General features: G+C 38.7%; 1 protein-coding gene across 1 annotated transcript; it reads right to left on the bottom strand.

Annotated features, from left to right (window-relative positions):
• Nucleotides 1–356: 356 nt before the first annotated feature.
• On the bottom strand, nt 357–14,804 carry CDKN3 (cyclin dependent kinase inhibitor 3). The gene is made up of 8 exons (XM_061182579.1): nt 14,733–14,804; nt 12,273–12,355; nt 10,922–10,977; nt 10,381–10,425; nt 7,783–8,005; nt 3,825–3,856; nt 2,023–2,126; nt 357–490 (listed from the first exon to the last, which is right to left on the bottom strand). The coding sequence occupies exons 1-8, from the start codon at nt 14,739–14,741 to the stop codon at nt 404–406; spliced, it is 639 nt and encodes a 212-aa protein (XP_061038562.1). The 5' UTR covers nt 14,742–14,804; the 3' UTR covers nt 357–403.
• Nucleotides 14,805–15,172: the final 368 nt, after the last annotated feature.

Here is a 15,172-nt window from a genome sequence, read left to right as displayed (position 1 = left end):
TAAGAGTTATTTAAATAATTTTAGCATGGCTACTCATACCAATTTTCATATGTATTACTATGTCATATGCTACCCAGTAGTTACCGATAATATGAGGTAAGAGTGTGGTAAAAAAATATATATATATTTTTCCATATGCTTTTTTCAGCATTGCCTCCAGGTAAAATACATCAGAGCAGCTAGTGCATTTTTAAAAGGAAAATTGTATAGCAGTTTTTCTATCTCCTATAAGAGATGAAAGAGACACAATGAAATTTGTCAATAAAAGCTTTAAGAATATCTGCACATATACATCTACGTTCATTACATTCAATTTGATAACAATAGTAGTTTCATTTCATTACAAATGTTAGAGAACTCAAATTTCTGCCATCGTCATATATATATGCTATTTGAAATTCTTTTATCTAGATACAGATCTTGATAGTGAATCTCTTGATAATAGGTGTGCAGCTAGTTTGTCCCGGAACTCATGAAGATAATTATATTGCTGAAAAAAGTAAAGATACATTGAAATACATTGTAGAAAGCTAATTACCAGAGTAGTCACACTAGTCAGAATCGGGAATCAAAAATCAAAAAAATACTTGATAACAGTTCTACATCCTTTTGCGTAAGGAGGTATTTATATCTTGAGGAAGTTTTATCTTTCAATAAAGCTACATATAGTGTGAAAAGCTTGTTTTAAAAATCTCTAAAAATTACGAGGTAGCATGAAATAACAACGTTTTATAAATCTTTAAAATCCTTTCTCCCTTTACTGGCAGGAGGAAATAAGATTAAAAACACACGAAGATACTCTTTTTGCTAATGCATAATAAGATTAAAAACATACGAAGATACTCTTTTTGCTAATGCATTTTCCCCTGGGGAGTAAGTACAGGGGAGAGGGCACTTTCTGCAGCAATTAACAGCAGCGTATTCAAGAAAATCTATTTCTTAATTTACAGAAGCCTTAGTTTTCTGCTTTTTGTGATGATAAAATCCATTTGGAACAATTTTCATAGTAGATAATATTAAAATAAAATCACTAATCTTAACAGATAAGCAAAATAAAATCTTTAAATAAATAATTCATTTGGAGTTTTAATAGCTGCCCAGAGGATATTCTCACTCTGCCAATAATCTCATTTTGTATTACTGTTCAGAAATTGAAATTGCATACTGCTAACTTACATCAGCACAGAGATGGAAAAAGCACGTTTGCCCCAGAATGCCGAGGTGATAAATTGACAGCCCATATTAATGTGGGCTTAATTCTCTCTATGATTAAAGATGTAAAACATGCATATACATATGTCTGACCATGTATTTTGTTTTGTGTCAAAGAGACACTTGGGAACATGTTGAATTTGAAGCATCATTTGTTAAAAACAGATAATAAAGGAGCTTCTTCTCTGTTTTCAGAACCCGCTCCTCAGACTTAGTCCTAAAGTTGAGACTGGGTAATTGGGAAAGGAAGGCAAGTTAGCTTTACAGATCTACAAATCAATAATATCCTTGGGGCTTTGCTACTGCAGTGTTTTGCTGTTAAAGAGAAAGTAAATGTGAATGATGTCACTTAGGTTATCCACAGCAAAGGGTAATTAGCATGGTTTTACATTTTTTTCCATTATAGTCATTCATCTATCTTTGTTAAATGTTTTGGTGATACAGTAATAGGATCTTCATGAGATCTTTTTGGTCAAAAATATACCCAGGAAACTACCAAGGTTATAGTAACTGCCTCACTTTTCCAGGTGAGAGGATCCATTCCCAAAACAGAATGGGCAAACACTGAACAGTAGTGGATCTTGGAAGAGTAAACTGGAAAGTTCAAATTTTTCATTATTTTGTTTGAAAAACTGAACTTTTTCAGACGTCCAGGTTATATTTAAATGTAAATTAAAAAAAAATCAAAATATAAACAGGTGATACATGAAAAATAGAATGCTTTGGATTTTCATTACCCTTTGGATGAGGTGTAACACTGTGACGGTCTGCCCCCGACCACAGCCTCACAAGAACGGTCACCCGCCTTACCTTTATGGTCTGTATTGCTCCAGACCCTCTCAGCTCCCTCAGGCTGTCGATGGCTTGCTGCGGTGACACTGTGTCAGACAGGTATAGGAGGAGACAAGCGGCTACTAAATAGAACATGAGACAAAAATTGTATACTACGTGTAATATATATTCTTATAGTATATTATAAATTAATGATATGCTTATACTTAATTCAGACTTCTGTTGGTAGAGAAGACTGAGTTTGGGAAATGAATTAAAAGACTGAGGCCTTTTAGTATATGTTTTTGACAAATTATGATTTTAAATGACTGTGGTTGAATTAAAATTTAATGCTGGCTTCATTTTTTTTTAAACAGCTTTATTGAGTTATTATAATTCACATACAATTCATTCGTTTAAAGTGCACAATTTAGTGGATTTTAGTGTATTCACAGTTAAATGCAGCCATCACCACAGTCAGTTTTAGAACATTTTCATCACCTCAGAAAGAAACCCTGTATACTTTTGTTATCATCCCTCTATCACCCATCACCCCTCCCCTAAGCAACCACTAATTTACTTTCTGTCCTTATGGATTTGCCTGTTCTAGACATTTCATATATATGGAATCATACGTGGTCTTTTGCGACTAGCTTCTTTCACTTAGCATAATGTGTTTAAGGTTCGTACACATTGTGGCACGTATCAGTACCTCATTCCTTTTTATGGGTGAATAATATTCCATTGTATGGCTACACATTTTGTTTATCCATTTGTCAGCTGATGGACATTTAGGTTGTTTCCATTTTTTGGCTATTATGAATAATGTGGCTCTAAGTGTTAGTGCACAGGTTTTGTCTGGACCTGTTTTCATTTCTTTGGGGTGTATGGCTAGGAGTGAAATGGCTGGGTCGTATGGTCACTCTGTGTGTAACTGTTTGAGGAAGTACTGCCTGGCTGTTTTCCGAAGCAGCTGCACCTTTTTCACTCCCACCAGCGGTGTATTTAGGTCCCAGTTTCTCTACATCCTCTCCAAAGCTTGTTCTCCATGTTTTGGGTAACAGCCATCCTAATGGGTGTTAGGTGGTATCTCACTGTGGTTTTGATTTGCATTTCTCTGAGGACTAAGATGTTGAGCATTCTTCCATGCGCTTATTGGTCATTTGTATATTTTGTTTGGAGAAATGTCTATTCATATCCTTTGCCCATTTTAAAATTTTTTAATTGTCTTTTTACTATTGAGTTGTAAGAGTTCTTTATATAGTCTGGGTAAGTCCTTTTTCAGATGTATGGTTTTGCAAGTATTTTTTTTCCCATTCTGTGGGTTGTCTTTTCATTTTGATAATGTCTTTAAAACACAAAACTTTGTAATTTTGATATTGTCCAACAGTAAAAGGAATAACTCTTACTCCCACTGTGGTATTTCATTAGCTGTTTTTTTCCCCCCCAATATATTTTTTAAAAGTTTAAAGTTAACATATATAACTTTGTTTTTATGCTTATGTTACCCATGGATATTATTTAGAAGTTACTGTCAATATCTTAACACCTGCAAAGGGAGAACATTAGAAAACAAAACAAAACACAAGAATGCAGGTGCTAAGACCTGTAAATTATGTTTTGTAGAATCCTCCAAAACAATGCTGAAAATACCTCTGACTCCCACCCAGGCTTTCTAGGGAACACCAAATTTAGGTCCTTAAATAATCCTTTGGGTCTTAGCAGACATATATTGTGTTTCGTCTCATTTTCATACAAAGTGAGCATATGGCCCAGAAACACGAGTTTTCGTACTTCGAGGTAAAAAAAAACAAACTGAATAATAGAAATATATTTCTTACCAAGACAAGATCTCCCAAGTCCTCCATAACAGCTGAAAGGGAAGTACAGTGTTGAAGTTTGTACATTTTCATTCCATCCCAACAATTACAACCAGAGACTTGCTCTTTCTGCCTTCTATTTCTACTCTAATGCCAGCACAGTGCCTTGTACCCAGAGATTAATAAATATTTTCGAATAAATCAATCAAGAGCAAAGTGTGCTTATTTGTTTGTTGGGAGGTATTCCGTACACCTATAAGGGACAAAGAAGGCAGGGCCTTTTTATTGACCTCTTTAAACATCTGAGGAGTGGAACATGTTACTAAATTGATAGAAATCATACTACTTTTACCAACTGCCACTTAATTTTTCTCTAAACAAAACCTTAGTGGTTATGGGACAGGTCCGTATGATAATTCTTCATTCATCTAGAAAGAGTAAAGAGGCAGTGTATCCTAGAGGTTTAAAGCCTGGGCTCTGGAGCTGCACCACCTGGGGTTGAATCCTGAATCTGTCACTTATTAGATGTGTGAACCTAAGTTATTTAACCTCTCTGGGCCTCAGCCTTTTCACCTGTAAGATGGGGCCAGCAACAGTACCTATGTCACAGTGAGGACTGAATGAGATAACATTTGTAAATCTCACAACAGAGCTTGGCACAGAGTAAGAAGTAAATGAATGTTAGCTGCTATTATGTAGCATTGTGAAGAAATGAGCAGTTCCGTATAACTGGATTTTCTAGAAAAACAAGGACTGATTCTTAAGCAATAAAACCATTCACTTTAATCAGTTTCAAAGATCCTAAAAAAGTGTATTCCATACTTCCTTTCTCATAGGGTGTACTGATCCTAATTCAGTGCTGACAACTCATTATCAGCATCAGTTACTGTGGTGTATTTGTAGATGGAGCTGTAGATACATGTCTTGTGATAGGATGTGAAACAGAGGACCAAACAGGTACTGACCCCTGGATAACTGATGAACTTGCTTTCTACAAAGTGTCCCAGCTGTAGGCCTGTTTCAGAGATGAGGCTCTACTGTATAAAGGTAGAGAGACGTAGAACATTTTAGTGGCTTTCTTCAAGATTAAGATGTACCACATTTGGGACTTCCCTGGTGGTGCAGTGGTTGAGAATCCGCCTGCCAATGCAGGGGACGTAGGTTCGATCCCTGGTCTGGGAAGATCCCACGTGGCGCGGAGCAACTAAGCCCGTGCGCCACAACTACTGAGCCTGTGCTCTAGAGCCCGTGCTCCGCAACAAGAGAAGCCACTGCAATGAGAAGCCCGCGCACCACAACGAAGAGTAGCCCCCGCTCACCACAACTACAGAAAGCCCGCGCGCAGCAACGAAGACCCAACGCAGCCAAAAAAAAAAAAAAAAAAAAAGATTACCACTTTATATCTTGCTAGCTTTATCTTTCCTCCCCTGTTTGATTCCTACTCATCCTTCAAAACCTAGCTCAAATTTCAACTTCTGAAATGCCTCTGTGCCCCCATAGAAACCACTGCCATCCTGCCTCGTATACACCTGTTTTGAGTATTATTACACTTACATGATAGTGTCGTTGGCTGTGGGTTCCTTGAGGGTGGGGACTGTGTCTAGAGTGTGTATTTTATATTCACAATGTTTCATACACAGTAGGTGTTATGGGTTGAACTGTGCCCCCCCCCAAAAGATATGTACCTAATCGCTGGTACTGTGCATGTGACCTTATTTGAAAATAGGGTCTTTGCAGATATAATCAAGTTAAGATGAGGTCATTAGGGTGGGTCCTAATCCAATATGACTGGTGTCCTTATAATAGGAAACACCATATGAAAACACAGACACACAGGGAGAATCATGTGATGACAGAGGCAGAGGGGAGTGATGCAGCCATAAGCCAAAGAATGCCAAGGATTGCCGGCCACCACCAGAAGCTAGGAAGAAGTGAGGAAGGACTCTATCCAGGGTTTCTGACTGAAGATAGCCCTGCTGACACCTTGATTTTGGACTTCTAGCCACTAGAACTGGGTGGGAATAAACTTCTGTTTTTTAAGCGACCCAGTTTGTGGTCCTTTGTTACAACAGCCGCAGGAAATGATGTAACAAAATAGGCGAGCAATGTTCACTGACTTTATAAAGGAACAAAAATGTCCAGGGAGGACACACAACAGAACAGGGAAAAAAAAGTACCAGACCCTGTTTCTGAGGGATAAACTCTAGAGCTGTCTAGCAGTGTGGGCACCCAAAGATAGTAGAAAGGATAGAAAATCGTCTTTGTCCAAACAAACATTAGTCACTGTAGGAACACCTTTGAAAGCTCTAGGACGATGAAAATTTCCAGTCATCAGATGCTTTATTTTATGGGAGCCTGAAGCATTTGACATATGCAAGATTGCCCATCCACCTTTCCATTCTGTTTGTATTCAAACACCAGAGCATTTGGTTTGCTAGAACTTGCTACAGTAGATTTTGTTCAGCTTTTCTAAACTGAGCTAGTTTGATCTCTAGTAATCTTTCAGTAGAGCCTGCTTTCAAAGATTCGTTTGAAAAAAAAAAAAATCTCAGAATTGGTTTGAAAATGGGTTCAAAAATTGTAAAATATTTTTCACTAGCTCCATCTAACCACCTAATGCTATTTTACTTAGATTTATCAGAAAATTTAGCACAGGCAACTGTATTTATTCTAAAATTTTGCTTCTACAGTTAGTACTAGATGAGAGATGATGTGTTTGTATAAAATTTGTAAACTGTAGGATGTAAGATGGCTTCTAGTTCTTTTTCCCCTACTTTGCAGGTGATAGTTCTCTATATCAGAGTTTAGTTTGGTCACAAACAGATACGTGTCCCCAAAGACCCTTGTACTGGTTGGTTTGCTTTCAGAACATGAGCTACTGGCATGAAGCCCTGGGGCTCTTGGTCTAAGGAGAGAGAAGCTGGCTGGGCTTTCCCTTTTCTTAGGTGCCTGAGACTACTCAGTTATTTGGTATAGTCTGTATACTTTCTAGCTCAAAGCAATGACCTTAGAGCTTTTGAGGTATTACACTACTTAATGCTCCATCTTGCTCCAGAAAGGATTAAGAAGATTAGGATGCAAAAAACAAACAAACAAAAAAACACCCCAAAAACCAAAAAAACAAAAAGAACCCAATAAGCACAAAGACCTATGTTTAGTAAATGATGAGTTCTCTTTGCTCTTCACAAATACCTCCTCACATATTAGAATAAGTCTATAGTTTTCTCCTTGTGGCCGGCTCCCCTCTGCTCTGTGGGTCTCACTTCTGGTGTAACTAATGTTCCTTTCCATGGCACCACTTAGAGTCTTTCCAATGCTACTGTCTACTGCTGATTGTCACTTTCTTCTTCCTTTCTCCAAGCTACTTTTTTCTTTTCTCCTCATTTTTTCCCCTTAATCCATTTTCTTTTGTTTTAAACTTTCATACCAGCAGCTTATTTACAGCCACTGACAAACGATGAGAGTCCCTCCTTCAGGTAGCAAATTCATATCATCAAATATAATTTTCAAGTCCTGTTTTTAGGATTGCTCATTGCTTAGGGATAATTCCTTTGCTGCTAATTTTTAAAAAATGGACTTTCTTGCTGTTGGAAGAAACTAAACAACCGAAAGGCCGACCAGTAGGTATGGTGTTACAAAACAAGAATGATGCCCTCACCTTTTTGGGAAGGAGAAGGTCCCAAAATTATGAGTAAAGGTCTAAGACAAAAGGAAAGAAAGAAAAAAAAAAAAGCCTGTTACCCTATCCTAAAAATTTCCTAATCTACTCATTTATTGTCCTTACTCTTCAAAAGTAATAATGGCAAATATCTGAGTGCTTGCTCTGTGTCAGGCATGGTGCTAGTACTTTTCATGTACTATCTCCTTTTGATCCTTGCAACAAACTATAAGGTAGGTAATAACTGCATAAGGATGCAATAATTTGAGAAATCATTTTGGGACATTTTTCATGTAATATATGGAGAAAAGGAAAACATACTGTATTAAGGTTTTTCGGTTATTTTTAAGGCAGATTTCAAGCTCCTCCATTATGTCACAGCAGCTGGCTATGTCAGGAGTCCCTCCAAATGGAATCGGATGATGATGAGTGATAATTCCACACTGATGGTAGAGGTCCACAAGGTTTGGAACTCTATATTTTGACAGTTCCCCTCTGGTGCAGAAAACAAATATGTCTTGTATGCCATAGCTCTTTAGTTCTTCTGCCAATAGACCAAGATACACAAGGACACACATGGACAAAACATTACAAATTTAAATACAGTCAGGAGGGAAAATATGGAGTTAAGTTCCTTAAGCCAAACAAACGATAACCTTTGAAGTGCTCATTGATAATCTAAAACAATACTGATCTGTCTTCAAACTAGGGTAAAAACCAAGTCACTAAGCACAAAATAGTAATTAGAAACATCTGAACCAAAAGGTTATTAAAATGAAACCTGACTTTATAAGTCAAAATGTTTTTTACTGGATTTTAAGACATCCATTATATTGCTGTTTTGAAAAAAATATTGTTTTTTACAATAAATACTGCTTTAAAATAAACTGTAAAACACCTAATATTTCAAAATAAGAAGGAATGATAGCACATTTTTTCCCATTTTCTTCTCACCAAATCAATGGTGTTTGCTGTGTACAAGTCTCTGTTATTTTGTTTTACCCTAAGCACTGTATATAAAATCTCCAGCATAGCCATGGTGCCAGAGCTCTTGTATTGTCACCTATATTTGCACTGTACCACACCATTATGTATTTAATTTTATGGACTAGGTTTCTAGGAAATAAAGCATTAGCTGTATGAAAATTATGTGACTTAGCGAATTTCAGTATAATGATATGAACCAAGCGAGAGTACTGCAGGCCATTCTGTTCACTGGAGCTTCCTTAGGGCAATATTCACTACAGAGCATTTGGTTCATAATGAATAATTCTGACTCATCTGATTCCCCTTTTTCTCTCCCCACCCACTAAATCCTAGGACATTTAGCTATTTAAGTACAAAGTACTTTTTATCATGAAACTCTAAACCTGTACTTGAAATATGGCTAGTCCAAACTGAGATGTATTGTAAATGTAAAATACGTATCTGATTTCAAAGACCAAGTACCAAAAAACTCCTATCTCAATAATTTGTTTTATACTTAAAACCCATTGAAACGATACTATTTAGCCTATATGAGGTTAAATCAAGTATGTTACTAAAGTTAATTTTACCTGTTTTTACTTTTTTAATGTGGCCCCTAGAAAATGTCAGAAGTATATATATGGCTTCTATTTGTGGCTCCCAATATGTTTCTGTTGGACAGTGCTGCTCTAGATAATACTATTATGTTTTTGTACTTGTAAAAGGGTTTAACTTGCAGTTGACATCCGTAACCATTTTTAAGAGAGTAGGTAATTTCCTATTTGCCTCTTGCACGCATTGAATAATTTCTATTATATAGTAGATTTCAACTTTCCCAGAAAGGACTCTGAGGACGGACACAGGAAGTGCTGCCGGGAGAGTCTAGGTCTCCCCCTTCAGACACTGTCATCTATTTTGTATATTGGATTCCATTTAAGATTTCATTGGAAGAAAAAAGAGGTTTGGTAAAAAATTGGAAACTCCTTTTACAGAAGAGACTGAATAGGGCTTTCCAAAATGTGCAAGATTGGTTCTTGAACCAATGATTTAAATGATATTTTGCTCATAACTGAATGTTCTCCAAATGGAAATTCCTACCATGGTGGGTATCTCTAGAGCAGAAAATCTTTACAAATACTGCAAGGGTCAACTAATCTATTAGTCTTTTAAGTCTTTTCTGGTAGGTAAATTAAAGAAAGTATATTAGCAAATTGATATTCTAGGATAACTAGGACAGAATTTTAAGATTTATAAAATCTATAGTGGTCAGAATCAAACAATATATACATTTGTGTATTGGTTTATCATAAGGACATTGGTAGGACTATTAGGCTTGAGATATTCCAGGCCAACCAGAATAAAATATTTTGAAAGTCTAAATTTGTTAGTATCATACAATATATAAATTCCAAATTGGGACAGATTATCAGGATATTTGTAGGATTATTAGACTTGAGGCTAAGAACACCCTTGGGCATGTAGAGATCAGACCCTATTCCATCTTTTCCACCTAGACACTGGTTCTGTAAATTTTCTATGTGGGATGGACAATTTCAATACTACCTCTGGGTTCCCAGCTCAGGCTTAATTTCCAGTATCACAGTCAAGTCTGCAAAGAACAGTATGTTCAAAGATCTGGGCAGTGCAATGTCAGCTTTCTATTTACATACTTTTCCCCCTCCAACTTATACATTATAACACAAATGCAGTTTTTATGTATAGAACTACAACAATCAGTGAAAAGCAACACTATGTTTAGTAAATGATGAGTCTTCTTTGCCCTTCACAAATACCTCTTCACATATTAGAATAAGTCTATAGCTTGAAACTTTATGAAATACCAAATTTTTTTGGAAATTTCAGAAGAGACTACCGTTTGTTCTTTTTGACAAAGAGATTTTTAGTATTATTTTTTAAGAACCTATTAAGATGGTTCTGTCATATTATACCTACCTGTATCTTTTTGGATATTTCTTCTAACATCTTTAAATTTACAACCTGTAAGTAGTAACAAGGCAAGTGAAAGAGTCAGTTTCTGGTCATAAATAACAAGTATATTAAACACATATATAGCTACTGTAGAAAGTCATTACACGTGATCATTTATATGCTTCAATTCCATTCTGAATGGGAATTTAAATTTCTTATATTCTTAGGAATATAATTCCAGGGATTCATAGATCCCAGCTGAAGGAACTCTTAATCCAAGGATTCTTTATTCTGTGTCCTTTCTGTAACAAGTACCTGGCTGTAGTCCTTAGCCTCACATTGTACCCTTGTGTTACATTTTATTAAGATAGGTAAATCAGAAATGCAGAACTGTGAATGTGGATGTGGAAGGGTTGAAGAGTGGGTCTATGTGCCTTTATCTACAGCCCACCAAGAGGGTTTCCAGAACTGAGTTCTAATGCTGATAGTCTGTGAAATTCTCTTACTGCTCAGTACAGAGAATTATATAAAAAATAATTTCTAATATATCAATAGTGTCACCTACCTGGAAGAGCACATAAACCAAGAAATTGAGAACAATTCACTTGTGACAGGGGTAGCCTGAAAGGAATAAAACGTTATCAAGTTTAGTTCAATTTAAAGTTATAGATGGACATTTATACAAACGTGTGTGCCTGCCACTAAATGAAGGTGTTTTAAAGTTTTACAGCAGTCACAAAACAAAAATTCATAGTTAAATATCAATGTATTGGTCACAAAAAGGCTTAGAAAGACTAGGAGTTTTAAAATAGGAACTTATCATTTGCTTTGTTGCAATTTAAGTCTTAAAAGTGGCAAGCTAACTTAAACTAACTTAAAGATAGTAATGCCTAGGTTGCTTACAGCTAGTATAAAGTGTACTTAAGTTACCCTGTGGTTTGTTACCTGAGATATTTTGTGTTAGTAACCTTAGGAAATAAGCTGGAAAATGACCATCTGACAATTTCATCTCCAGCATTCATTCAAAATTACTATTTTAAGATTTCTTTATAGGACTTCCTTAAACAGACACAATTTCATAGAATAAAACCCACAGGCTACCTATTCTTTGTTGTAATGGATTTTGGTTAAAATGAAATAATTTCAAGAAATCCTATTCCCAATTTGCAGTACTTGGGGACAAAGCGGGCAGAGGTTCACCTTGTCTGCAAAACAGAAGATGAATTTAGAGGAAAATATGGGGCATTGTATAAATACCACCTGACTTTGAAAATTAGATGAGTTTTTGAGTTCGAAGGGGGCTTAGAAGGGGAAATGAAAGTTAATTGCTATTTGATGGCAGAACAGAAGAACTACAGGGACAACACTTTTTTTCTCTTCCTACAGCAGGGTCAGTGCTTAAAGAGAGAGATTATTACACTTACAGGGATTGTAGAGAACCTGCTGTAACCGTAAGTCACTGCCAAAATTCAGAAGTTGATTTTATATAAAAACATTTGTTTTTGTTATTGTATCTATGGTGATGTGGCTTTTATCTTAAACAGGGGCTGCTGATAGATGCATTATTGTGGCAAGTAGTTCTAGGACTGGAATAAATGATAACATAGGATATCTCATCCTACGTTTGGTACGCTATTCTTTTGTCGTAAAAGAATAAGAAGGTTTTGGTACTAAATGGGAGATCATTGCAATCTTAACTCCTTGTTTCTACTATGGTTTTCTCAATGTATAAGGAAGGAACTCCCACCACTCCCCCTACCCCCCCAAAAAAGCTTTATTCTACCATAGATAAGAAAGATAAGAATTATATAATCAGCAGAAGAGAATCATTTTCAATATGTAGACTAAATTCTACAAAGATTATTATGTACCCATCAAATATTTTTGCTCATCATTGATCAGAAAGGTTAACATACCATGATATCTGAATTGGAGTCTGTTCATCTTCAATAGGCTCTTCGTCTGATGAGTCAAACTCACTTGTTTGCACTGAACTAGGCTTCAAAAGAAATCAGTTATGTTAAATAACTGTAAAGAATATTTACATATAGTTTTAGTATAGCTGATCCTTGCTTAAAGACAAACTGATGCATATTTGCAATTTACTCAACCTGGAATATCAGAGAGATCAGCGATATCAATAATAAGCTATTGCTGTTTACTGTCCTATTAATAATTACAGCCCGATGTAGTGGAAAAGAGTGTTGGATTGGGAACCAAGAAACCTGTCTTCTGGTCTTGCCTCTGTCACTTACTGTATAAACTTGGACAAGCGATGTCAGTTTCTACTGGATCTCAGTTTTCCAAAACTATAAAGTGAGGAGATTTATTCATTCATTCATTCACAAACATTTCTTGGACACCTTCATTCGCCAAAGCTCTGGAGATGCAAAGATCCATAAAATAAATAGCCTGCCTTCAGTATAATTGGAGAGACAATGTGTAAATAGATTCAAAAAAGTTAGAAGTGCTAAAATGGCACTATGCCCTTCAGAGCAGACAAGGGAGTGACTGACTGCTTAGGGAGCTGGAGAAAGCTTCACAGAGGACAGACCCATTAGTTGGGTTTTGACGGATGAGCAGGAGGTTTTTAAGCAGATAGAGAAGTTAAGGCAATTAAGGCAAAAAGAGAAAGGGCTTTGTACAGTATAGTCCCTTGGTGTCCGTGGGGGGGTGGGGATTGGTTGGTTCCAGGACCTCTCCCCCCACCGCGGGTTCCAAAATCCCCAGATGCTCAAGTCCCTTACATAAAACGGACCAACATGGGACAGTTGGTCGTCCGCATCCACGGACACTGAGAGCTGACTGTATCCAGGAACTGTGACATCAGAGCAGAAAAGAGGAAGCTAAAGAAGTAGTTTTCTCTACCCCATTTCTCAATAAATAACCCCCACACAGCCTAGCAATTTGGTTGGTGGGTGAGTGGGGAGTATAGGTAGAATAACATGTCCCTAACTTTGTGAATCACTGGACTAGAGAGACTGAGATGAACTTTGTGTGCTGATCTAAACCTGAAAATCACGTGGGAAGCATTGCTACATGGAAGATGTGTTATAGGACCAATAAAAAACACACCTTTCTTCTACTTCCTAGTTGGAACCAACTGAGGGATGAGACAATGGAGAGGCAAATGGAGATCAATATATCAGTTTTATTACTGCGTGTCAGATGGAGGATGGAGGATGTGGCTTTAAAGCTGAGGTCAAGTGGGCTTGTCAATTCTTCACTCCAGAATTGGACTTATCCACCCAGGCACAGGCAGTGATGGATAACCCACGGCTCCCCTGTGGCAGAGAGCACCCCAGGTGGTACTCTCTGCAAAGAGAAGGGAAGGAAGGGTTGAGCTACTTGTGTTCAGTTCCTCCCAAACTCAGAGATCAGATCACTCACTCTTCCCCTTCTGGGGACAAGTGTAGAAAGAGGCCAGGAGTGAAGGACAGCTGATGTCCCTCCACATGGAAATATGGGGATTAGCAAGTGTAACCGCCTAATGTCTTTTCTAGCTCTGAAGCTATATTCTATTCTATAATGGTCTTGTTTGTAACTACCAGATCACTTTACAGAGCCAATTTAGGCCATGGATTTGAGTTGCTTTGATCTATCCGTATTGTTATTATCAACTCAACTCAAATGGAGCCCCTTCAACAGGTTGTCAGCTCTGGTGGTAGGTGATGTGAGTCAGGTGGGGCTTCAGCTCTTTAAGCCTGTTTTTTCTTTCTTTTCCTTTAAGGCAGTTTTGATGATTCAAGAGTTTCAGTTTGTGTGGCCCATTCACTCAGGCTTTCCCAGCCAGCTTTACAAATCCTAACAGAGTTGGATGTTTCCGCTTCCCCAAGCCCAGAGATTCTTAACTCCAGGGAAAGGGACGCAGTGCCAGGTGGCCCCGTGGGATGGTGGCCGTGGTGACACACCCACAAGCGGGGGGTGTTAATCATCTTTCAGGAAGTTTTCCCCGTCCGCGGAGAGGACTGCTCCCCAGGAGGCCCAGGGCATCCCAGGATATGCTTTGGGGCTGGGGTATCAGGCTGAATGATGCACGGAGACACTCAAGCTCTCTATGCCTCAGTTCCTTCGTAAAACGGGGCTCAGCCGTCTCTGGCAGGGCTGTCGTGAGGCTTAGGAGACCCCGCATGCGACAGCTCACAGCCCACAATAGGCGCACAGCGAATGTCCGTCTTCCCCTCGCCCGCCTCCGACCCTGTTCCTTCGCTGCCATCCTTCTCGCAGGTCCCGGGAAGCGCCACCTCCCCTTCCCTGGACGGTTACTGCGCGAGTCGTGTCGCGACCAGGCTGGGGCTGTCCCCGGGCTCAATAAATGGCCTCGGGACCGCTCCCATCCCTGCGGCTCGGTTCCTCCAATCCCCGGCCCCACTCACCGGCTTCATAACTGGCCGCCCAACATCCAGACCGGCCTCCTCCTCCCTCGGGCAGCAACAGCGTCTCAGCCTCCGCCCCGCGCCGTCTGCCCCTCCGCTCAGCTCATTGGTACATCCTTCTGTGAGGTGGGGCGAGGCTTCTTCTTGGAACCAATCGGACACTCTCCCTGTTTCTTACTCCGTTGCCCTGGCTCGGCCTCTAACTGCTCATTGGTTCCTAGGGGGCCTTTGAAACACGCGCCGGAGGAGGGCCCTGCTGAGTGTTGATTGGCTGGGAGGGCGCCCTCCTCCCCCCGGTTGGGGTGGGGCGGGGAGAGGGGTGGAACGATATCTTCTAAAGGCCGCCCCAGCGCTGTGGGGATGTTGGAAAGCGGTACTTTCTCGTGGCAGGATCCGAAGTGGTACCAGGGTAGGGAATTTTGTTTGTTTTTTAAAATTAT

Source organism: Eubalaena glacialis, chromosome 2 (genome assembly GCF_028564815.1).
Source record: "Eubalaena glacialis isolate mEubGla1 chromosome 2, mEubGla1.1.hap2.+ XY, whole genome shotgun sequence".
In the NCBI taxonomy this organism is placed as follows: Eukaryota; Metazoa; Chordata; class Mammalia; order Artiodactyla; family Balaenidae; genus Eubalaena; species Eubalaena glacialis.
Note: the sequence above shows the minus strand (reverse complement) of the source record. Positions and strands in the feature narration are given on the sequence as shown.

Excerpts from the sequence above, each read along its gene's own strand:
- CDKN3 (XM_061182579.1), bottom strand. Across the intron at positions 10,426-10,921 it reads TGGTTTATGTGCTCTTCCAG|GTTGTAAATTTAAAGATGTT; the intron begins GTAGGTGACACT and ends TACTACTTACAG. Across the intron at positions 3,857-7,782 it reads AACCGAAAAACCTTAATACA|CTGTTATGGAGGACTTGGGA; the intron begins GTATGTTTTCCT and ends CTTCCCTTTCAG.